General features: G+C 42.9%; 1 protein-coding gene across 1 annotated transcript in view; it reads left to right on the forward strand.

The window, feature by feature from the left end:
• The first annotated feature begins 8,165 nt into the window (after nucleotides 1-8,165).
• TSPAN7 (tetraspanin 7) overlaps nucleotides 8,166-25,944 on the forward strand; it is an 88,001-nt gene continuing 70,222 nt past the window's right edge. The window contains exon 1 of the mRNA XM_052674317.1: nucleotides 8,166-8,305. Within this exon, the coding sequence (XP_052530277.1) occupies nucleotides 8,225-8,305 (81 nt within the window). The 5' untranslated portion in view covers nucleotides 8,166-8,224. The remainder of the gene's footprint in view (nucleotides 8,306-25,944) is intronic.

Genomic DNA, 25,944 nt, shown 5'->3' on the forward strand with positions numbered 1-25,944 from the left:
TCTGGGCAGAGCAGTTTTATGATCTGCATTCATGTCTATAACAGGTGGTGTCTTTATAAAAGTGACAAACACTACCACACTACCACTTAAAAAACAGAGTCAAGGGGAATGTTGGTTATTTGCAAACATAATGGTAAACAAAAAAGAATACAGGGAATTGGATTTTGGGCTATATATCATGATATATCTTACCAACAATACTGCTTGCCAAAATCAGAATCCACAACATTTCTAAACACAAAAGTAGTTTTTAAATCTCAGGCTAAGTTTGTAGAGCTGACATAAAATACTCTCTCCTAACTTAGACATGGACCCAATTTGATGTAAAAATCTCCAGAAGAACATAAACATAAAAGTCTGTATTTTATTTTATCAACTTTACCGATTATAGCAATTCCCTGAAGTTTAGTGGTGTTCCCCAGGGCTAAAAAACGTCCTGCATCAAAACACGTCCCTGGAAAGCATATCTGCTTTACTCACTTCTTCATAGAAATGGCACCACCCCCACTGTGCATCCCTTTCGTCTTCCTCCTGCACAGCAATGCATTGTAATGCTCAGATTTACACAGTCCCTTTTTTATCATGAGATTCGGTATTGAATCCAAATGACTTTTCAATCATTAAGAACTCTTTCAAATGAGTCAAAAACTCCTTGATCTCCATAGAGGTATATTTCTCTTGGTTACCAGCAAAAAAAGAAACTAACAAATATATACACCATTCAGGACAAATGTGGGACAATTCAGCAGTGTCTGAGTGAGGAGTGCCATTCCCCAAATATATGGGAAACCATATATTCCAAGGACAATCAATAGTTACAAAGCATTACCAGTTTTGACTATCCTTAGAAAAGCTATAGATGACCCTATGTTAATTAAAAGTCTGAGTATGTACAGTCATAAGTCTTGTTTTCATCCGTGTGAATGGCCAGTGATGCAGGTAACTTTTGTGCCTTAAGTGTCAGTGACAGTGGCACCACAGCTTGCATGATATTCCCTGTGCTGGTGACTGACATACACACAGGAACTCATCACCTTATCTTGAAGGTTGCTGCTGATATTGCTGTCCACCTATTACCTCATAAGGAGGGACAGAGAAACACATAGGCATCATGTCCTGGTATCTTTTCTGTGCAGCTCTATGCCCTTCTGCTGTCTATTCACTTTACCTTGAGCTCATTCTTTCACTCCTGCTGCTTGAGCATATGGTGCTTCATTTTCAGAGCCAGGACTTTCAGAATAGGCTGTGTATGCCTCTTTCGTTTTCTGACAGGAGTCCATCAACAGTTGAGGACTAGCTAGGAGCAATGGCATTGGTTTGGACATGGCTGCAATTTAGACAGAATGGAGCTCCAGCAGAGTTCACAGGTGCAGTACTCTTCTTGAAAGAATCTGCTGAGGAGTGCAGCCATTGCCACAAAGACTTCTCGCAGTTTTCTGAAACACCTCTGATTCAAAATGTGACACCTGCAACCAGTATCTCAGCTGGCTTGGAGCCCAAGCAGTCAGGGCTCTAAGAAGGGTAGGAGGGTGCGCTAAAGGGCCTGACAGGTTGCTGACACTGCTAACTCACATGGATTGAGTGCCCAAGAGTATGCTGCTTCTCTAATTAGAGGATTGGAGCTCTATACACAATAGCTTAGAAAACTGCCATGTGGTTGTGGAAGAAATGAGGCTGCTCTCTGGAGGATCCTGAGGAGGATAAGCAAAGGGTGTCTCTGAGATTGATCTTCCAGAAGGAAGGGATGTAAGTGCAGAGCGAAAAATCTTCTCAAGGAAAGAAGAGTTGCTCTCATCTGCCTCTTGGCTCTTACAAGAGACCAGCAGTGTCTGAGTGAGGAGTGCCATTCCCCAATACCACCATGAAGGAGCCTGCTCTACAAACAACAGCCAGGCCTCTAACATGGAGCTGTATCTTCTGTCTGTTCAAGTAACAGATACCTATAGGTAACTAGCAACATCTTGTCCTTAAAAATCGAGATCTCCACCTACACTGGCACTGAGGTGGGCACAAGGCATGCTTTTAATGTCACTCTTGTTTTAAGATCTGTTGTCAGTATACTTTATCTGTAATGAATTGTTTTTTAAATGTTACTGCTTTATTTAGTTTAGCTTTATCTGCCAAAACGTACTGGCTATATAATTGTGGTAATATTTTCTCTTTTTATTATTTTATGCTGTTGTAAAATAAATGGTTACTTTAAAAAATCAATCTTTTTGTTTTCTGACTGCATGAAGAAGGGACATCGATTGGAAGAGAAGAAAACCTTGGCCCCACATCAAAACACACTGGCTTAAAATTCATGCAATTGTCTTGGGTTTATATGGCAAGGCTTGGTGGTAGGGGGCTGTGAGGGTGGCCTCTGCAATCAGATCAGAGCCAGTTCCAGCTGCTTTAAAAGTGACCCACCACTGGCCAAAGCTGAGGCTTCACAGTCTGTGAGCTCTCTTATGCTATGCACGAGAGACACAACAAATCCAAACAGTTGTAACTGATTGGAGTGGTCACTGCCAAGAGGTTTCTGATACAAATATGGTTTGCACAAATATTCTGGCGTCCATGGCTAGATCAGCTGGCTAGGAGCAATCTACTGATCTGTCTGCCTCCTGCCCTGCCTACCTGCTGGTGGCTGCTAGGACAGTGCTGGGCAGGTCTTGAAGGCCTTTTACCATAGAGAAGTCAGAGCAAACTCAGAGAAAACAAGTGACAGCTCAGCCAAGGAGGGAGAAGGAAGAAAATGCTCACAATTTTGAATATTGTGGTGTTGAAATTTTAAGGCTTGGCAGAAGCTAAATAACAGAAAAACCAGGATAAGGGGACCTTACAGATGCTTCTTAATCCCTCACATTGATATTTCCAGAAGAAGAAACTGTGTAATTCCTACATTACGTACTAAATTTAAGGATATTTCCAAGTATTTGAAGGATATTAAAGCAGAATTCATTGCTGGCATTTGGAACTACAAAGAAAGAAAATAAATTAAAAAAAAAAGAGAAAATGCAGTGTGTGATAAACTGATCTGAGTAACCTGGCAAGTGTGCAGGGTTAATTGTCACTTTATTGCCAAAGATGGAGATTATAAAACTGAATGGCTCCATTTTTCTTGCTTTGTGTCAAAACTCATATCATTTAGAGATGTAATAATGCTTCTCCTGAAGTTTCATAGATATGTTCTTCTATATTCTTCTGCTTTCTGACCTCTTATCTTTTCCAAGGACCCAAAGTCCTGCATAATTTCTCTCTAAATGCTGGTGATCTTCACTCATCTCGTTATGGCAGTTATGCTCAGTCAAAAATGTATTTTTGGTCGCTTCAGACAGGGCATTTTTGCATAGCTTTGAGGTAATCAGGAAAGTCATCACAAGCTGTTAGGAGTGCCTGCCTACAAAAAAGCTAGAATCTTCCCTTTTTAAATCAAGGTATTTGCTGAGCTAGGAAAAGCTGAAAAGCATATCTGAACCAACATTACTGAAAATAGCTAGATATTACATGCCTGCTCCGAAGAGAGAAGATGTGAAGGACACCCCTCCCACCAAACTCTCCATTCTGTGTCGACACGTGTGTGTGCACAATGGTAGCAATTTGTCCCCCAAAATTGTGTAGCACAGCACTCTTATGAACAAAGGGCATGGAAACATGCAGAGAAAACAGGCAGGGGAAGAATAGGCCACAGTTTCAGCACAGACAAATGTATGTGGCCTTTACAGAATGGACAACTTGGGCAAACTAATCTAGTGCCTGATTTAATGGTTGGTAACACTGCAGAAAGAAATGGAGGTTGGAAGTATATGATTTTTGAGATCCCTTCCAACCCAAGCCATTCTATGATTCTATATTTCTATGACATAAGCACTGAGGGCTGACATCTGAGAAACTTGCTCTAGAGAAACTATTCACCAAAGGACTCTAAAGGACTTAAAACTTTCCTAAGACTTCACAGTCACAGAACAAAGGGGGAAAGAGGGAAAGAAAATAATATGGTATAAATCAGAAAATTGAATTATACTAAAATTAATAGAAAGACAAGGCTACTTACTACTAAAAATGCGTCAGTTCATAGCCATTATATAGCAGCAATTGGTTGCCTTTGGAGACAAACCTGCTTCAGCTTTGTAAGTAGAGCTTCAGAGTGTGACCTTTAATGCAGATTAGCTAATCTCTGTAATAAATTTTGAATTTATAACTGGGTACTTTGTACTGTGAGAGGTGTAAAGTTCACTCCTTTTACTGTTTTTCTCTCCTAAAACTACTTCTCTCAATTCTTATTCCCCCAGCTTATCTTTTAGGTGCAACATAATGCTTTAGTTACAAAGCATCATTCATAAAGGATGACGTACATTTCTGCAAAGCAACTCTCTTAAAAGGTCCAGGAAAGTTTCATAGTGACTTCAACTTTCTCCATAAGTATATGCCACTTACTCAGTTATTTTAGGTGGCATTGTGTCTTGCAGTAACACAATGCCATCCCACAAGCCCCTTTTCCAAAATTGTTGCTCAGTATGTGTTTCATCCTAATTCATACCTGTTGCCAAGCTACATAAGCAGAATGTCTGTATTTGCTCCCTTATCTTTATGCTGCAGGAGGCTGCATCTTCATTTGTTGTTTTTCAAGTGAGGCACCTCAGCTGGTTTTATCAACACCACATTTGCTGATTCACAGGGTCTCTTCCAACAGATCTTTCTCCGAGATTGGCCGCATACCCTTCATGGATTCCTTTGTAACACACAGAGCCTGAGGCTTTCTTATAAGAGTCATGAAGTTTTGAAGATCAGGCCTGACCGCTTGATCCCTCTGATGCACTTGCCAGAATCATGCAGCTACAAGCCATCGAAAGCTACAGCTGCAGTGCAGGAGCTCTGCAGATTCCAAAGTATGGCCCAGAGGTTTCTGTGGGGCCTACGTGGAGCTACCTGAAGTCACCAGAAACAAATGAGCACAACAGCATTATCAGACTTGTGTCCTTTTCCTCTGCTTTCTGCATTCTTCCCAAAAGCTGTTCTTTAATCAGCAGTGGACTGACCCAGGATGTGGGTATGGTTGGCTGAGGGCAACCACAAGCGGGAATGAGAGAAAGAGAAATAACAGAACAAACCGCTGGCATCAGGAGAGGCCTAATCAGGTTTGGATTATGAGCTCAAGTGCCCACTAACAGATGGCAGAGACTGCAGACAGAGGCTGCAGTCTTTACCTTAAACAGGGAACCTGGGAAGGCCAGAGTGAGCACAAAGAGAATACAACAGAGGTTTCCCTGACACTTTAGAGGCGCTAGGCCTTACTACACTGGACAAAATGGCCGCTTACATCTTCGTATCAGTTCCTCCAGTAACCTTGTACTTAACCATCAAATCAACAATGTTAGCCTTGGGTGAGGATGAAAGCATTCATCTTCTTTGTCTATAGTATGATGCTTCCCTGTTGTGGGATAAAGGGGCTCTTTCTGCACAGAGGCACTGCAGAAAGACTTATGAAGAAAGAGGATATTCCCTGTGCATTACGAAGAAAAAGGAGCTCACAGGCACCGACTTGTCAGATGAATCCCCTGCAAACCACCGGTGTTCTAAAGAAATATTTTTCAGATGACACAGTTAGACAAAAATGTCCTTTTTAAAATAAATACAAGAATGCTCTCTCTACAGGGAGACGTAAGGAGCAATTACATTCCTAGCTTTGCAAACACAGATTTCAGTACTGAAAATGTACCTCGCTTTAGAAAGTGTTGCTTGACTTTGTTTAAGAAATGCTTAGCACTCCCAAATCTGAAAAAATAGGATAAAATAATTTTAAGAGGTAAACTTGTTTTGAGGGCCAGCACTTGCTCTGTAATTCCATTTAAGCCTAAAATGTTTTTGATGGTTTGGTGCTTCTGTCACATTTTAATGGTATTTACTGTAACTAGACAGATTTATACCCAGTTCTGTTCAGACCTTCTCATTTTTAATCCAAAATTTGCATCTACATCCAATAAAGTTTATGCTGTTTCACTGTATATCAAAAAGCAATTCAGTGTTTTTCCAGTCTGTGCAGAAGACTGCAGTTCGGGGTGGAGGGAGCACAGAGCCTCTGCTCCTCACTGCTCAGGACATCTTCACTCCAAGGACAATTTATGAATGAAGGAACCACATTTCCTGAGGTGGACTTCTTGCACCTATGCTTTCTTTCTGCTTCCCTGGTGCAAGGGTTTGAATCCTCTGTAGGTTTTAACAAATCGGGAGAGTGAAGTGCTGCAAGCAGCAGAATCCCTGACATATCCTTCTGAGAAAACTCAAGGGCTGATGGTTCTTCTAAAAACAGCTTGCCTTCCCCCACATTAGATGTCAGTGGGAAATCCTTTACCCACAGGGTGGTGAGGCGCTGGCACAGCTGCCCAGAAAGCTGTGGTCCGTGGAAGCGCTCAAGACCAGGATGGGGCCCTGGGCATCCTGAGCTGGTGGGGGGCAGCCCTGCCCACAGCAGGGGTTGGGATAGGTGGACTGTGAGCTTCTTTCCAACCCAAACTACTTTGTGATTCTATGAAAATGGTGAGTCTATGAAAAAATTCACTTCCACTAAGATGACCACATGTGCCTTCCGTTGGCTGGATATTTAAATTCTGCTTGATACTATGCTTTCTTTGTGCTTTATTAAAAGTACTTCAAGGGGAGGGGAGATACAACCACAGCTGCTGAAATAAACAGTGACTGTGCCCCAGCCTGGAACAGCAGCATTTATCATTTCCAAAGCCCATGTGTGAGAGGCAAGAAGATAAGTTTCTTTCGCTCTTGTTTGGCTATTTTCTGTCAAAAATCTTACAGTAGTTTTTGTACAGTGAATATTTATAACTGTTGTTAATGTCAATGTAATTTTTTGCAGTTACTGCACTTATTTACATTTTAATGGCCAAGTCAATAAAGATTTATGCATCTGTCATATGAATTTTCCACAAAAGTGGTGAATGCCTCACAAAACAGTAGCTCCCGCAGTATGCTCCCCCTTCGAGCATCCTCTAAACGCTTTCATTGTTTCTAGAAACAGTGGGCTATCCATTAAAATAACCAACCCTTAAAGTCATAAGTCAAACCCAGCAGAATGTGTTGTGGCATTCTTCCTCACAAAGCTTCTGCATATTGCAAAAGTGCTTGCTCAGGGCTCTTTTTTTTTTTTTTTTTTTTTTTCTTTCTCTCCTCTTCTAAACATTGTCCCTTGAATATCTCAAAGCTTGGTTTATCACCTTGGTATGTCAGCTGCACGAACTACATTGATTTCATAGCCTGAGGACATGCTGCACAGGTTGCCCTTGATTCGATTTTAGTGCAGTAAAAAGTATAGTTTGGAGCACCAGCCTGGCAGGGAGTTCCATTCTTCTCCTCAGCTAACATGGTTATTTCTCAGCCACCCACTCTAGTTGGGTACAGCAGTGTGCTGATCGCTGCTGTGACAATAACTAGAGGCAGGCTCTCTCCTGAGGGCTCTGCTCTCTCTCTGGGCTGGAAATAGGCTGTGGATCTCAGAGGCATGCAGAGGGAAATGGCTTCTGGTCAACTTCAGTTGGGGTTCAGCGTCAAGACGAGTTCTTGGATAGAGTTCAGATTTGATGCTATGGCAAAGGCAAGGTTAGGAATCAGTCTCCAGCAGCATCCCAGAGTCATGACTTGCACTTCCAAGGTGAAATTCATACATACAACTCATTAAGGTTAGAAAAGGCCACTAAGATCAACTAGCCTAACTACCACCCATCACACCATGCCCACTGCCCATGTCCCTCAGCGCCACATCCACACGGTTCTTGAACACCTCCAGGGACAGCAACTCCACCACCTCAATGGGCAGCCTGTGCCACTGCCTCCCTGCTCTTTCTGAGGAGAAATTGTTCCCAATATCCAACCTGAACCTCCCTAGAACGTGAGGCCATTACTAAGCCGACCTCCCCCCCCCTCACCCCCAACCTCCGAACGCTATTCGGGAAAATCTCCCTTCAGGAACGCCCGGCACAGGGGTGCCGCCCCCTGCCCGCTCAGCCTCTCCACCGCCGAGAGGGGCCGTGGCGGCCTCCCCGAGTCCCGGCGCCCCCTGGCGGCCGCAGTGTGTCGCCGGCGGTCCGGGGGCGGCAGCAGGCGGCGCGGTGAGCCGCGCGGCGGGGCGAGCCGAGCGCTGAGCTCACCTCCCGCTCCCCCCGCCTCCCGCCCGCCTCCCCGCCTCCCGCCCGCCTCCCTCCCGCGCCCAGCCTGCAGCCGGGAGCTCAGTATTATGGCATCGAGGAGAATGGAGACCAAACCCGTGATAACGTGTCTGAAAACCCTTCTCATCATCTACTCCTTCGTCTTCTGGGTGAGTCAGCCGCCTTCCGCGGGTCACCCCGGCGACCCCCACCTGCCCGACGGCGCGGCCGGTGCCGGGAACCCCGGGGCGGGCTGTGCGCGGGGCTCCGCGGGGCTGACACCGCCGTGCGTGGCGGGGGGGCACGGATGGGCGTACGTCCGTGTATACAGATATATACGTGCGTATGCACAGATACATACACACGTATTCTATATGTATATACACACACACATATATACGCACCACACGTATACATTCACACATACATATATATGCACATAGACACCTATATGTATGCACATCCGTGTGTGTGTGTGTGTATTTTTTGGCTCTCCACCGCGGGGGAAAGTTGCCGGCACAGCCTCGGAGCGGGCGGAGGAGGGATGGAGCCGCGCCTGCCGCAGCCCCTCTGCCTCCCGGGAGCCGCGTGCCCCCCCGGCCCAGTGCTGCGGGCACCGCTGGGCGATGCTCGCCGGCTCGCAGGCAGTGGGGGGGTTTCCTGGGTTCTGCTGTCCGCCGGTGTGAAGGGAGCGTTTCGTAACGCGGCTCCCGCAAACCGTTTTTCTGACCCAGATACATTAATTGAGTGGCAGCGATTGAGTGCCGGGGAGCCTGGATTTGCAGGCGGCCCCAGAGGCTGGAGATAGCCGCGTTGTCCTGGCCTGTTACTCAGCAGATCACTGACATCAGCAGCATATTGTGGCAGCAATCTGGAGATTAAAGACCTTTTAATGGTGCGCGGTGACAACACAGGATAATGGCCCCACTGTGTACTATTAAAGACCATAATCTGCGCATCATTGATGCGATACGCTGGAGCGAATTTGTCACCGGCTGCTGAGGAAAGCTGATCATGTTTGATGATTGTAATGGCCTTATGCTGGGAGAAATGTCTGTGAAATAAGTAACTGATTTTCATTATTCTGCTTAAAAATGTATTCTAAACAAAGACTTGCTTATTCGTCGCAGTAATACTTTATGTCCTTATCGTGAACGTGTGACTCTTCCTGTTTGACTTCATAGGCTTTTTCAAGCGAAAACCTGAAAACAGAACCAAAGACCATTCTGCTCCCAGCAGTACGGTGGCTGTGACACACACGCATTAAACGTGCCCACCCTTCTTATCTTAACAACAGTAGTGGCACCCACAGCAGGTCTGTTTGAGACAGATAGGGAGCCAGTGTCCTCTGCTGGTTTCTTGTTGACAAGTGACTCCTTCGTGCCAGTCTTGGGGAGGTAGCTTGTGAAGTTCCTGCACTTAACTCAGTGGAAGGATTTCCCCCTCCCCATGCTCTGTTCTCAGCAGATCCTCGCGAAACCTCTGCAGGAACTCCGCTGAATTAATGGTGTCTTTTCACATGAGGTCTTTGTGAAAGCGACGGTCGTTATCTGTTACATCCTGACCAAAGAGAGGGCTTCCATCAGCATGCCCGTTGAGCTAGCGCATTTCATGAGCGCTGATCTGATCTCGTTAAGTAAGAGAGAACTGTGCACCAAGCCAAGCAGCTGGCCGAGGGCTTTGTGCTTCAGGCTGTGCCGATGGCAGGCCGGCTTGGCAGCTGGGACCAATCAGGGCAAGCTGGACAGCTGAGCTTTGGCCTGGACCCTTGCAACGGTGGGATGCTCAGATGCAAACCCTTTTCTTCCAAACAGGCTGTTACTGTGTGACCCAGTCTTTGCCAAGGACACGGCTCCTCTGGGCACCTAAAGCCTAGCAGCTGTTGGCGTTTGTCTGTGTGTCACCTTCCTTCAGCCTGAAGGAGGAATATAAACAGCTGGAGACAGAATCTGAAAGAGAAGTGATTTTATTTTTCCATCATGCTCAATGTTGCATCTGTTCTCCCAGGGAACCAACCTAGGGAAATCTAGGCTGATCTTAGTGGGGGAAAGTCAGCAGAGGGCTTGGTGAAGGGGCAGGGTGGCTGACAGCAGTCTCTAAATCTTTGTCATTTGTTCCTCCTTCCAGGATACAAGAACAAAAACTAATTTATGTATTCTGGCCTTTTTCTGGGTTTGAATCAACCCTTTAGTATAAATCGGAGCAAGCTGCACCTATTGCCATAAAGGACAAAGCAAGAAGGGGCTTCTGTGCATCCAGTGAGCTGCTTCAGAGCATGGAAAAGGAGCTCTCTCTGATTATTATTATTTACACTGATTATAAAAGAAGAAAACCTGTGTATGCAGATTGTTCCTATAATGAGTGGTAGTTTATTGAGGTTACATCTGAATTGTGTTTTCTGTCAGTGGGTGAGATGTATGTGGCTGAAGGGTTTTAGTATAACTGTTAAATAAGGCTCCACTGACTACATAGGAGTGTCAGTGTGTTAATGAAGAGACATGGCTTATTTGCATTCTGTATTGCATAGCTTGTTCCTTTCCAGATAGGTTTTATTTAACAGTATTTGTTACTTTGATAGCTTTCTCTTCTCTCCTGCACCGTGTTTCCCTACTTCTATCCATAAATGTATCAACATGGTGGAAAAATTCCATAAACAGAGATAACAAGCTTTTATGTGCTCATATGTATCGTTATTCATGGTGCACATTAATGCCTGGGGTTACCGCTTTTAGTCCTTAAGGGACATAGTAATAAAAATTCAACAGCCGTTTTTTTTTCTAATCAGAATTCTGCACTGAATGCATCTGGTTTGGAGCCAGTAGATTAAAAAAGGCAGTAAAAATGCTGCTGGGTTGTTAGCTTTTCTTTTTTCTTTTCTTTTTTTTTTTTTTTTTTTTAGTCCCCTTTTGGGTATCATAAATTGCTTACCTGGCAATCTGAGATATCATCTGCTTAATTTTTAAGAGAAGGCAAACTTTGGATTAGAATTCAAAGTGCATTTTCTATACGGGGGTGAAATGTTTAAACCTTTTATTTATCCAGATCTTTTGTTATCTTAAGCTGTATGTATTCTCAGTTTTTATCACCTTAAGGGCTTTGAAATGTATTCTGTTACCAAGTTAACTGCCTGCCTTGGAGTGTTTTCAGGGGGAGTTTCAGGGGCAAGCCCACTGGCCCTGAAGTCAGAGGGCTGCAGAAAGTGGCTTTCATCTTCTATGCAAATATTACTGTTGTCCCAAACAGACCCCAGAGCAAAGTTGTTAGCTCTGATTTTAGGTCCTATGAGACATTTGGCACTAGAATGAGTGCTTTGGTCATACAGTTCTGCTAGTATGGGGATTCTGGAGGTTAATTAACGCAATAACAGCATATTAGTAGAGTTTCAGGTATTTTGCAAGACATATCACTGACCAAGATTGATGTCTGAGATACTGAATTAAGTTTTTAGAATTTGGTTTGACCTTTGAAATGTCATAGAATTGAGACTTGAGATATTTATAATAGCAGTTGTTTTCCAAGTCTTCACTGATTGGGAAATAACCCTGTGCATCCTTGTACGTTCCTGTGGAGCTTGGTAGGTAACAGGATTGCTGCAGTGTGTGACAGGACGGGTGACCAGTGCTGTAATCTTAAAATTACCCATTGGAAACACCCCTTTTTAAATCGTTAACCTTCTTGCAGGCAGTTCCTGTGGTTGCCACAGGGATGCTCAGAACATGGCCCTGTGACATAAAACATGCTCGGTATCACGAGGGCTCGGTATCATGTGGGCTTCTCTTTGGAAGAACAGCCCTGCTTTTCCATCTTCTCGCAGGCTTCCAGAAAAGGAGAGCAGCAGCTAGGGGCTGGAGCAGCAGCATACTGCCTACCCCATATCAGCTTCTGGAGCTTCACTTGATGTTGCTGCGATGACCTTGGTATGGAGGAGGTGGCATTTGCATCTGGTTTTGGGAGCTTACCATGCCGTTTTCTGGGAAATGCCTGAGACAAAGATCAAGTGTGATGGCCTGCCCTGTAATGGGAATTTATGGCTGCATTGGTGGCCCATCTTCAAATACAGCAGTTCAAACTCTTTGTTGTAATTTGAGATTAACTTTGTGTGTCTCTTTGAGTTACCAATGGCATTAGTAACCTTCACTATGGATGTCCAACTGGTTTATTGGAATTACCTTTTTTTCTTCCCAGAACTTCTTTTCAGTGCTTCTGAATTGGTTTCTACGTACGTCTGGTTTTTTAAATCTCTCTCTCCATGCTTATGTTTTTTTTAATGTTTGTTTATTTATTTTTTAATAGCTGGTTAATAGTTGTTAGTAGTTGTGAAGGAACTATTCTGGGAAATGTTTTAGCTTTCCCACATGGTTTGGACTGCTGTGTCGTTTGGTGGTTTTGTTGACTGCGAAGTCATCAATGCCATATTTCTGGAGAGAAATTTCATTGTTTGCACTTGGTTATTTGAAATCCAGAAAGATTTCACTTTCAGAAGTGCACATTATCCCCGACTTGGTGGATTTGAAGTGCTCTATTGTTCGGGCACAGACCTCAAGCCTTTCCTCCTTAGGTCAGTTGTTTCCCCTTCATCTCATAATAACATACGTGAAAGATTAAAGATAATGGTGATGTGAGCATTGCCTAAGGTGCTTTCTGTTGGCTAAATAAATAACTGGATTTACAAAAAGAGGGTAGATGGTGTTCAGAAACATAGCTTTGGATTCGACCTTCTAAATTTCCTGCTGAGGTACTTGCCCAACTGGTCTTTGCGTTGGAGTGGGATTTTTTTTGTTTTCATTGAAGCTATGGTACTAAAAAACCCTTAATTGCAGTCCTGCCTGTGACCACGTTAACTCTAAGCGAGAGAGAACAGAGTAGATAGAGTTGTGGCATAGGAGCTCTGCAGTGGTTGCCCCGTAGTCCCCTCCCTGGGTGAGGATTGGGGGGCATGAAGCTGCCTTGTTGTGTCTGCAGGCTACGGGTAGTGTGCAGATCTAATGCCTTTCTCCTTGGCAGTGAATTGCTTTTCCAGCTTTAGTTGACTTGTATATTTTGGAGCAGACTTGTTGGCAAAACTGTATAGCTTTTGCATTGCTGATGTCCAATTAATAGAATTATACAATAATTAAGGTTGGAAGGACCACGAAGGTCACCAAGCAGCAGCCCATCACACCATGCCCACTGCCCACATCCCTCAGTGCCACATCCACACGGTTCTTGAACACCTTCAGGGACAGTGACTGCCCCACCTCCCTGGGCAGCCTGTGCCACTGCCTCACTGCTCTTGCTGAGAAGAAAATTTTTCTAATACCCAACTTAAGACCATTCCCTCTTGTCCTATTGCTGTTACCTCAGAGAAGGGGCTGACTTCCACTTTGCCACAGCCTCCTTTGAAGCAGTTGTAGAAAAAGATAAGGCCTCCCTTGAGCCTTTTCCAGAGGAGTTATGTTCCATTCCTTCCATATTTTGTTACAATTAGCATTGTAGAAAAGCCTCGTTTAGGGATGTAATTGATTTTATTGTTGACCAAATGCTTCTTCTTACCTTGCTATCTGTGTCACTCAGATGATGTTTCAGTGATGTCCTTGCTTCGTCTTGATCTTGGAGTTTGCATTAAGGACACTTCTCTAGCTTGAAGATGGTAATTTTTTGCATAATAAATCACTTTGGACTGATGGAGAGAGATAATGCTCAGCTTGAAGTGCTTCAATTATATTTGGGAAGGTATAGGCTGGATTTGTAAGTAAGCCATGGTAGAAGACTGATCTTTCACAGGTGGTGTGTGGTAATACTGTCTGTGTAGTGATCACTGCTGCTTAGTGTTCACTTCTGCTCTAAGCAAACTGTGGCGTGGTCTAAATAATGCCAATAAAAATTCTAGGAAGAGTTCTCAGGAGGTCTTGTTAGTGCTTTTTGTTCAAGAAAGCAGTCAAATCCTTTTTCTTGGATGCTGGCTCCTGGTAGCCTCTCTTATCAAGGAAATGGAGACAATTACTGTAGATAAACCTAGGGAATGTAAATGGATCCAAGAATCTGATTTGATCTCTCATTATGTGACTATTTGTCAATTCCTCGTGCTGCCAGTAAGGTAAATTAGATTACATGGTACCATTAGTTGTCTCTATCTCTGGATTTTTATCGTTTCTTCTAGTGTTGCAACTGTCCTACAAATTTGTGTGCAAATGAGTTAATAGATGAATATCTGGAAAGCTTGTTTGTGCATGCATATCCTACAAGTTTACACACTTGTCGAAGTATCTCCTTCAATCTTTCACATGCTTTTAAGTCCAATGCAATTTGTTACAGAGATGCTAGCTTAAGCATAACGCTGAATGCATTCAGCATTCACCACGCTTGCAGGTGAAAATCCTGTTAGCCTCTCTCCAGTGCAGTCACAGAATGTTTAGAAGGACAACTACAGAGGTGATGATTAAGAGCAGGTAACAGTTACAGTAAAACCATTTTTGTTTGCATGGCACCATTTCTTAAGGCTCATCACTATTAATTAGCATGTAATAGTCTCCTAGAGAATAGACCCTTCCTATCTATGGAGGAGCCCTGTTTTCCATTTCAGTTTCTCTCACTTGAGTGGGCAGATGGCTTGCATGTTCTGCACAGTGCCTTTGTAGCAGTTCTGGGTTACAAGAAGGAAGCATTTATATGTCTTGTGTTCTGAAAGGCCTCTGAAGCACACTGTGAAGCATGGCATGCTTGTGTCTTGCTGGATTACTGTTATTTCATAGCGTAGAGCTGAGGGAGTAGGCCATGGCACTTTCAGGAGCTGTGATAAAGGAATGCAAGTGATGCTGTTAATATGCTGTTAATATTAATTTTGCCATGATTTCCATTTTGCATATGTTTTTGCAAATGTGTTTTCCAGATGTTCTTTTTTGATTTTTTTTCATATGTACTGTTTTGGGGAGAGTGCTAAAAACCTTAAAAGGAGAAAGTGCACCACAAGAAGCCTGGGCTGGGCAGAAGGCTGCAATTGTGTCTTGTGGTCGTTTCCTTCTGGGAGTTACTCCCTGGCAGCTTTGAGCAAAGCAAGAGTTGGGTTTTGAATATGGATGGATCAGGGTGAATTTGTTTGTTTGTTTGTTTGTTTTATTTGCTAATGAAAAGTGGTGGCATGAATGATGAGGTGGTGGCCTTTATCTACAAAAGCCTGTGAATCTTGGGGGTGGGCCTAAAGCATGAGTGTATGGTGCAGCAGAGGGAGATGAGAGAGGTGGATGGATTGAAACCCTGAGAACATCAGTGTAAGAGGAACGCCAAGTTTCCCTAAAACTTGGGAGTGCAGAGAGCTCCCTGATAACCACCTGGGGCTAGAATGTACTTTAGACTTTCTTGTGGGTTGCTTTGAGTAGCAAAGTGTTTGAAGTGTTTAGAAGATCTCTTTCAGCATTTCTTGCAATAGAATGTGACAAAGCAGTCATATGTGTGTGATTGTAAAAAAAAAAAGTAAATGGGAGCTGTATCAAAACTGAAAACTTTGGTGGAGGTCGTCCTCTTAGGGATAGAACCAGTTTGAGAAAAAAAGACCTAAAAATCGCAAAACTCTTAAAAAAACAAGAAGTTGTGGAATATGCCAGATAATGCTGACGTTCTTCTTTGGACCTTGATGTTAAACTTAAGCCAATTTACAGCATCACCTGTTGTCACGGGATGTGTTGAGTCAGTCCAAGCAGGTGGAACCAAGGCCCTCCCTTTTGGTAATGTATGGAGTGTGATGGCTTCAAGTCACGGCTTTGGCTGGGGCCTGAACCAGCACTGAAATTTGTTGGTTGTGGAGAAACTGAAACCTCTGGACACTTTCTAGACCAGCAATGACTAAAGAAGAGATAGGAACTCAATCTTCTTGTATGCTCTTCACTTCAATAGTATTTAATATCTAAATTGCTCTAATTAGGCTTGGAATGATAACATAATTAAGTATGTGTCATTTCTGTTTCCCTTTGAAAACAAACAAGTAACCGAAATACCAGTAAGTTAGCCTCCATATATTGTAGCTGGGTTTGATTTCTGCATCTCAGTGCAGTGGGCATTTCTGCTGCTGCAGCTGCTCCAAGGTGGCTGAGGTGCCTTCCGCTCTGTGATATGCATTGATTGCAGTGTGGTTACGTTTACCATGCTGTTTATGATATTATTTTATGTTTAGATTTTTTTTTAACCTCCTCTGAGTTTACAGTTCATCCATACTCAGGAGTTGGACTCTGATCTTTTATGGGTCCCTTCCAACTTGGGACATTCTGTGATACTACGTTTGGATTTCATCAGAGCATTTTTCTGTAGCTGTGTTTTCAAGTCAGTTGAAGCACTCACAATTTGCAGTTGCTAGCTAGTGTTGAGACTGCATATTATTTGGGACTAATTTTCTTTTTCAGGTATACGTAAGGGAAAGTTACTGAGTTAAATTATATGAGCAAAACAACTTAGAAGCTTAAATCCATCTCCCTCATCCCGGAAAAGCTTACAGACTATCTGTGTTTCACCTTCAAACCTCAGTTTTTATTTACAGGCAGGTGCAGTTTAAAGACTCTCAAAGAAGGAATCAAGATACCGGGGCATTGGGAGCTGGCTGGCAGAGTGGTTCAGTATTGTTTCCTGTAACAGAGAGGCCAAGCCCAAGTTTATTCCTTGCTGCCTGTTCTCATAAAGCAAGGAGCAATAGAGAGTGGTTGGATCAAGAAGTACTGGCAGAAGGTCACACCTTTCAAGAAGAAAAAATACATGTTTTGCAGGAATGGCATTGCTAGTTTATTTTTGTCATGACTGGTAAGGTCAAGGCAGCTCATGGCCTCTCTAGGAAGCAGCAAGAGGTGAGTGCTTGCTGGGTGTGTGTGGGATCATAGAATCATGTGAATGGCTTAGGTTGGAAGGGAACTTGAAGATCATCCATCCCCAATCCCTGCTGTGGGCAGGGCTACCCCCCACCAGCTCAGGCTGCCCAGGGCTCCATCCAATGTGTCCTTGAGCCTCTAGGAATGGGGCACCACAGCTTCTCTGGGCAGCTGTTCCAATGCCTCACCATCTTCTGGGGAAAGAATTTCCCCCTAAGAGCTAACCTAAGTCTCCTCTCTTTAGTTAAAGCCATTTCCCTATGTTCTATCACTATCAGACAGTGTAAAAAGTCTTTGTGCAGCTCAGTGTTTGGCAGGATGGTATAACTGGCTTCTCTGCCTGCAGGCTTCTACATAAACACATTTTCTTTATGGAAAAATAGTCTTGCTTTAATTCTTTTCTCATTGTTCTCTCTGCTTCAAAGCAATGCTTTTGTTGTGTGTCTTTCCAGAGTGGAATCACAGAATCACAGAGTGGCTTGGGTTGGAAGGGACCTCAAAGATCATTAAGCTCCAACCCCCCTGCCACATGCAGGGCACCCAACCTCCCCATTCAATACCAGACCAGGCTGCCCAGGCCCCATCCAAGCTGGCCTTGAACACCTCCAGGAACGGGGCATCCACAACCTCTCTGGGCAGCCTGTTCCAGCACCTCACCACTCTCATAGTAAAGAACTTTCCCTGATATCCAACCTATATCTTCCCTCTTCAACTTAAAACCATTTCCCCTTATCCTGCTGTTATCTACCCTTGTAAAGAGTTGAATCCCCTCCTGTTTGTAGGCTCCCTTTAGGTACTGGAAGGCTGCAGTGAGGTCACCCTGCAGCCTTCTTTTCTCCAGGCTGAACAAGCCCAGCTCCCTCAGCCTGTCTTCACAGGAGAGGTGCTCCAGCCCCCTGATCATCTTTATGGCTCTGCTCTGGACCCTCTCCAACAGCTCCCTTTCTTGTACTGGGGGCTCCAGACCCCAGCGCTCCAGATGGGGCCTCACAAGAGCAGAGCAGAGGGGAACAATCACCTCCCTGTCCCTGCTGGCCACCCCTCTTCTGATGGAATCAGCATCTCTGTGCTTTGGGTCCCCATGCATGTGTTTGGCAGTGGGATAAGGCCGTCCATGTCATAGCCAAGTGCTTGCTGTCCAGAGGAGTGGTGTGATGGAGCATGGTCATAAACAGAGTGCTGCATCCCACAGTTAGGGTGTTGTTTTTTTTTCCAACTGAAACTAGCAACAAAAATAAAACCTCCCACCTCCAGGAGTTTTGTGTTTTGTAGACAACAGCTCTTTGCTTTCTTCTGTGAAACATAGTTGTCCTTAAAATAGATACATCTGTGGGAGAGAGAATTTCCAGCTGGTGAAATTGTCCAAAAGAGTACAGAAAAGTTGCCTTAGTTTCTGTGAGCTGGCACTATGTACCTGCAGTACTTAGACAGAGAGACGTATGCTCTTGAGCATAAAACAAACTCGGTCCCTGTTTTACCGAAACCTGAGCATGCTGCTCCATAGCTATTTTTTAACAGAAGTATCAGATTTAAAGTATTCCCTCCTCCCTCAGTCACTGACCTAAGATTGCCAGGACCAGAAGGGATTCGCCCCTGTGTCCTGAAGGATATCCAGTGTTACAGTAAGAAGCCCGGCTGCTTGCTAGAGCAGTGCAATCCCCAAACGAACAAGGACATAACCGAGCCACAACCGCTAAGCTGATATATCCTTTTAATTTCATGAAATGCTGAGCTTTGCAGTTTCACGCTAGGTGTTAGACCAAAATGTCTTCCTATTTTTTCCACAACTCTTGAATATACTGAAGACCTAAGATGGCAGACCTCTGAAGGATACCAAGAAGAATTTAAAAATTATACCCCGAATCATTGCTTTTAGTTACATTCAAGCTAGTAATGCTATTTAAAAAAAAAGAACCATCTCATCAATAAGAAAAAGTTAAACATTTTTTCTTCTAGTACCATTCCCTAGCAAATCAGTTGTACACCCAAGCCAGATTTCACATGGCAGTAATGTTTGCCTTCTAAAAGTTTATTTGCTCTATATATTCACGCAGTACTGGTGAACAAAAGCATATGATGTGAAATGACATTTTAAGAAGTATTAAGTCAGCTGAGGTTGATGACTGCATGTTGATATACTGAACTTTGTCCATATGAAATGTATAAAATTATCTTGCAGGGCCATCTTTCTTTGCTTAAAACTAGTGAGTAGTTTGTCCTGTGAAGATAGTTGATTGTTTTTTAAAATTCTCTCATGCATAATGCTCAGGTATGTTAAAACAGAATGTTTCCCTGACTTGGATATTGGAGTTCCCATAGCTCACCCTTATTCATTTTTCTTTTCTGAATTAAAATAAACCTGGTAAGTGTCATCTTAAACCTGCAGTGCCATTGGTACCTGGTCTTTTCCTAATTCAGACTGTTTTGCTGTATCTGTGTTGTTTCTGGGGAGTATAAGACTTCTTTGTCCTGCTCTTCTGTGCTTGTATGACTTGGAGGTGACAAAGCCATTGTATAGAGGGGAGAACATCACTCATTTAAAACAAAGCAGGGTAGAAGTAGCAGACAAAAGCGTGCAGTTATTTATCCTTGACATACTGAGTGGTTTCTCAGTTTGCTGGTGCTTGTGATATTAAGGCCCATCTGCCCAAAACTGATAAATTGCAGTGGAGAGCCTCCTGTGGCTTGCTGTAGCTTTGCTCAAGTGTTAATGGCAGAATTAAGATTGAGGTTGGGAGGGTTTATCATTTGTTCTTGTGATGGATATCACAGCAGGATAAACCTTTTTTCTTTTTTTTTTTTTTTTCCCTTCCCCCCCCCCCCATCCCCCTTTAATTGATAAGATGGAAGACTTGTAAAGTTCTACCTTGTGTCTTTGGACTTGCCCTTTGATTCTGCAGCGCAGTGTCATTCTGTAGGAAGATGTGGGGTTCTCCTGGGGCTTGAATGGACACCACAGAAGGTAGAACTGTGTGTAAAATATTGCAGCTTCTATAAAAACAAAGCCTAAACTAAAGAATGCAAGAGCAAAATACTTGATCTGTATACAAGAGATAGCATGCTGTGAGATCACACGCAAGTCAGTTGATAAACAAATAAATGCTGAGCATTCTGACCAGAATCAGAGGGCATGGCAAAGTGAATGTACTTTGTATTACAGTCTGGGGAAGAAATGGAACCTGGCTGCTCCTGATGGATTAATAAGGTGGGGACTTTTTTACAGCATCGGTGGTTATGTCTTACATTTTTTCTTTTCTGTTCACAAAAAGCATTGGTTAATTACAATAATTAAAAATTATTGGTTAATTATTAATTATTAATTATATGGAGAAACAAAATCTTCAGATTTATTTACCAGTGGTAGTATGTAAAAAATAATAATTGTTACACCCATATTTAAGAGGGAGATAATGATGCAAGTCAAGCAAGATATCTAAGGAACAGTTTGACAGTCAAAGTGGGCACAATTTTGAATCAGTTATTTTAAGCCTCTGACTGTAATCATTACTAAACAGTAGCACTCCCTTTGACATCTTATTTCAATTGCAGGAATAGCAAGTTGAAATAAAAATTGAATTTTCCCTGCTGTTAAGGTAGTTTGTAGACTCCAGGAAATATTTCTAGGAAGTCTAATGAATACTGCTTGTGGAAATAAATTGGATGGAGCAGTTGGCTGTTTCTGAACTATGAAATTAGCAGGCTGTAATGCTACTTTATTCTAAAGTTGCATACACAATGTGCTGCAAAGAGCATATCGAGTTGCTTAGTATCTTGTGAGAGGGAAGAGAGCTGCCAATGAACGGTACTAGACCGCCAGCTCTGTGGGCATCCAGTGCTGGGAACGACCTAGGCACCTTTCCTGCCCTCACAGATGTGGCAAGCCCCATTGTGGGTAACAAAATTGATTTCCCCTCATCTAGAAAATAAGAATGGTTTCCTTTGAGGAATGAAGCGCACAGTTCTGTAAACGGACACCCACCTCTATTTTGAAAGGTGACCTGACTAGTGACTAAGAAGGGTTTGTTGACACGCTTACCCCAAAGGAAGGAAATGGTGTGCTAACTTAAGAATGTCCTTATCCTCTTCATACCAAATGTCTGTGATCTGTTATCTACATGGTATGTACCAAGTGTGGCAAGCGAGATCAAGTTTAAATGTTGACCTCAGAACAAGCTAGTTTGCGTATTTTATCTTCCTGTGGGCATCAGTGGAGAAGGATTTTGTTAAAATGAAGCTCTGCTTCAAGATGAATGTACAAAATTTTGTGATTTGTGTACTCTGTCATGGATTTTCTGAGTGAAATTGCCAAGTGTTCCTAGGAATTAGACTGCCTTCTTAACTAATTTATCTCTAATTTACGTGTGAAATGGATGCTATGACAGCTGTGAAGACTTCTTGGCAGTTTTCACAGATGAATTTTAATTGGACAGCAACAACGTACAGTCTTCTTGAGGACGGCAGCTCTCTGGAGTCTGCCTTAGTGCAGGAAAAGTGCATTAGTATCAACTTGGGCTCAGGCTGAGTTCTGCTGAAATGGACAGAGTTGGGCTCCCCAGCTGCCGCTGAAAACCAGAGCAGGTTGTGAGAATAAGGCTTTCAGACATTATTGCTCACGGGAAGCATTTAGTTTGGAGACTTCTTCAAGAAGAACAGTTTGTTTGCATGGAGAGCCTATTCTGTAGCCTATGTGATAGATCTTTGCATTTCTCCACATCCGAAGTGAGACCTGTTGGGAAGAAATTAATGCTCTGTGCATTTGATTTTATGTCAGAGTTACATTAAGGTCTCTCACTATCTGCATGTAATGTGTATTTTGTTGTTTTGTGCTAGTGAGTGTCAGAGTGACAGCAAGAAAGCAAGAAAGGAAAGAAGAGGTCGTTCATCTTAGTACTCATGTTGAAGCTGAGTGGATTTAGGGGTATATGCAATTTCTGTTCTGAGGGCCCCTTCCTCCATCAGTGCAGCTTTATCCTAATGTCACTTGTGATTACTCTTGCTTAGTTGTTGGACTAAGAGCAAGGCATGACAATTGAGAGCAGTCACTGTTTTGTTCTTATCTGTATGTATAGGCTGGTGAACAAGAGTTCCCCCAAATTACAGGGATTCAATATTTTGCAAAAGGTCATTAATTCCCATGGCATTTTTGGATATTACTATCTAAACCACAGAATTATTAGGTAAGCCCCAGTGTGATTTCTGTTTCCCTCTTCTTCTTCATGAGCGGTACCATATAGAGAGTGAAACTGTCCTGTGGCTTAGTTCCTGCTTTGGTATCCTTTATCACTTTACTTGGCATAGTTAAAATTATACTTTCCAAGTACGTAAATCACGAGCAACTCTTACAGTAATTTAGGCAAGGCTTCATAATGGCGTTTTTGTTGGCAGTTTATTTCATTCTTTTCACATAAATGTTACCAATCTACTGTTTAGTAGAACTGTCTGCTAAGTACTAACAGATGGCCCATGTAAGCTAGGACAGGGAGGATCATAATGGTAGGAGCCAGTGATTCTTACATATGTGTTTTGGGGCTCAGCATGCATGTTTTGCAGGAGGGAACACTGCTAGCACTGGAATTGTGGCAATCTGATTTTTGGTGTTCTTTATTCCAGCACTTGGCATGCTTGAAAATTAATGTGTGTGGTTCATGTTGGACTGTATCAATAATATTGAAATTACATCCCTGCTTGGGTAAAACTGCTGCGCTTGCTGTTTTTACCCTTTCTTGACTTATCCTGTAATCAAGAGTACTTAGTGACAAAGTAAGTATATAGAAGAGAGCAGTCAGTTCCATTATGTAATCTCACTTCCATTTGTGCTGTGCCGCACGATAGCCCAAAATGTAGTAACTGATGAAAAGCTGCAGGAGGAAAAACAGAATTAGTCATAGGTGTTTTGGACCATCTTTCCCCTATGGCCTCTCTCCTTCACTAAAATGTTTAAATACCATGGTGGGCACAGGGTGAAAGAGGAAAGGGAATGTATTAAGGACCAGCTGCCTTCAAGTGTTGTTCTGGGACCTTATCTTCTTAATGTGGTGAAGGCAGCATTGTCCACGCTCTGACTTGGTTTTCTTGTGTAGCAGTAAGTGTATCTGAGGCAGGGAGAAAAGAGTCATCTTAGGTACAGTCTGCTGAGGTAAATCTTTGATTCTGCTGAGGTAGCTGAAGCTTACCTTGGCCAAACTCACTAGCCTTACAGATTGGTTTGCATAGTACATGATGGTGCTTGCTTGTGAAGGAGTGGCATTACCAGGCAAAGGCTGAGAGATCCCAGATAACAGAATTACAGAATTGTAGGTGTTGGAAGAGACTCTGGGGAACAAGTCCAACCCCCTGCCGAAGCAGGTTCCCTTCAGTAGGTTGCACAGGAAAGCATCCAGGTGGGTCCTGAATGTCTCTGAAGAGGGGACTCTGAGGGAGATGTGGTCTTGTGATTATGATTTGGTAGATCAGGCCTTTCTGAGTCCTTGTGCAGTATGTTTACTGGCATCCGTCTGCTCTTGACACTAAAACAAATCTCTGTGAGGAAGGAGACTGCTTTTTTGAGTAAAACAGACCTTTGCTATGGTGTGAGTCCTCTTGACAGTGCAATCACTAAAATGACATTTTGAATAGTATTCTTGCTATCCTTTTGCTGAGATCAACCTGGCTGATCTCAGACCAGGAAGGGTGAGAGCAAGGTCGTTTCAAGGCTCATTCTGCCTGAGGAAGAATGGCCTTTGTTAAGAACATTTTCATCCTGGGCATATGCAAGACAAATGTGTGATCTTTGTGCAGAACATCTACAAAGCACTACTTCTGTGGGTAGTTCTGTGCTAGCCTATTAGTTTGGCAGAAGCTAACTCTAATATAAAAAAGGATCCAGATTTGTAAAGAAACCCTTGTTCTCTGTACAGACAGTTGAGCAATGTCTGAGCTAGCCTGTCCTCCTAGCACAGTGTAATATTGTTCAGTGGTACCTAGATCTTGGAAGAAGCATGGTCAGGATTAAAGATGTATTCTTCCTTGCTTCTTTAGAGGATTTGGTTGTATTGTGTGCAGTTGTACAGCTGCTCCACAGTGCTGCGTGGTGTACTGCAGATGTAGATCTAGATGTGCTCATTCGAGCTCTCCAAAATATTTGAACTTCTGGTTTCTGTGCAGGTGCCTAATAGATGGTTTGGAATCAATCTCTGGGGTGTTGAAGTGATATTCAGCTATTTGGAGGGATGTGTTATTCTTATATGTATTTATATTCATATACAGCCTTATTTCTTCTGATGAGCAAATCATTCTATAATTTATCTAATCAGTGAGAGGATTTTTATTTATATATTTATCTGTTCTCAATTTATTCAGAATCCCTCAATGAACATCTGACACGGGAAAGGTGAATTGCTGTTCTCAGTGGGAATTTATTTTTGCTTGGAGATTGAGAAACCCAGTGATTTTCCCTCTCCTGTGAGACCTAGAACTCAGCTTAAGTGGTTGGCCCAGTCTTGTGCCCTGCATTTTCATCACCGGTTTCATTTGTGGAGACAGAACTGGAATAACGTGGTTGGTCTTTCAGGGCAAGAAAAGAATAGATCATCCTCACATGCTCCAGGAGTCATTGAATACATGACTGTGCAGTATGGTCAGATGCACTTACCCTTGGTGGAGGTTACAGCTGAGCCTTTTCTGGCTCTTTTATTCTCCATTAGCTATGATAGATATATAGTATACCTTCTGGAGAACAGCAAAGAAGAGAGCATCAGCTTTTGTACCTAAGCTCCTGAAGGGATAAAAATATTTAATGATGACTCTCCCTTGCGCTTCCTTTCTTAAGCTCAGCTCTTGAGAAATTGCTCACTAATTTGCTAGTGGCCTTCCAACCCTTCCTTCCAGCTGAGAAAGGAGGGAGTGCAAGGCCGCTCACAAATTTGCGCCATATTGGGTGTCTCCTGAGCAGTCAGGAGAGAGTTCTTTCTCTCTTTGCTCCAGTGGGGAGATCTGGAGCTGGATGAGGTGGGAAGTGCTTTATTTTGTGCCACAGACTACCTTGCACACTGTGTGTAAAATCTGTTCTTGATGGACATGAGAAGTTGCCTAAGAAATGATGATAAGGGCTGTGTACTTTACATAAAATTCTAACTTAATCATCACCTTCTTCCCAAAGCTTAACTCCAGAGACTAAATGTAGTACCTTTCCTTTCCTTTTCAACAATCTGTATGTATATTAGGAGTTGATTGTCAGAAGGATCTTTAGAATAATACTCTGACCTTGTGTCACCTTTTCAGTAGATGGAGTTGGCAAGTTTCTTTTGTGTGGTCTGTCTAACAAGCACTGCTAGAGGAGAATACAGTTCATTACCTGTTTAGGAAAGAGAATATTGGTGTCCTAACACTGCCCGTTGCTGATCTTTTCTCCAGCTCATTGCTAAGTATATTACGATGAGCAGCAAGCTCTCTGCTTGACTTTGGAACTGGCATGAAAACCACAGGAAAACTTGAAGTGTAAATATTTGCACTTGTTTCCTGTTGTGGGAAGATGCTGTGGATTTTGAAATTATTAATGCATTCAAGTTGAAATTAGGTGTAATTTTGGGCAGAGGAAGTGTCTGTAAAGAAAGATTTACTGTGCTTTGTATTCCAGCAAACAATACGTGAAAGATGAATTATCTTGAAAAATAAAAAGAATTTTGGTAACTTGATCTATGATGAGATAGAAAGATATTTGTTGGAGGAAAAGCCCCAGCATTGCTTATTTTGAAGTTCTCTTTACGAAGTGCCATAGTTCCACAGAAGAGTTGTGCTACTGGAGTTTTAGATGTGTTTGTTCCTGATGGACCTTCTCATGTTTCTAAAACACACTTGGGTTGCAGCTTTTGAGGCTTCTCTTTTCAGGAACGCAGGAACAAATGGCAGTTTGTGCTGGATAACCTGACAATAAAACGTTATTCTTGTGTACATCTAACCTAAATAATAGTAATGAATTCCATAACAATATTGGCAATCCTGAA

Source organism: Tympanuchus pallidicinctus, unplaced genomic scaffold (assembly GCF_026119805.1).
Source record: "Tympanuchus pallidicinctus isolate F22 unplaced genomic scaffold, pur_lepc_1.0 scaffold14, whole genome shotgun sequence".
Lineage (NCBI taxonomy): Eukaryota > Metazoa > Chordata > Aves > Galliformes > Phasianidae > Tympanuchus > Tympanuchus pallidicinctus.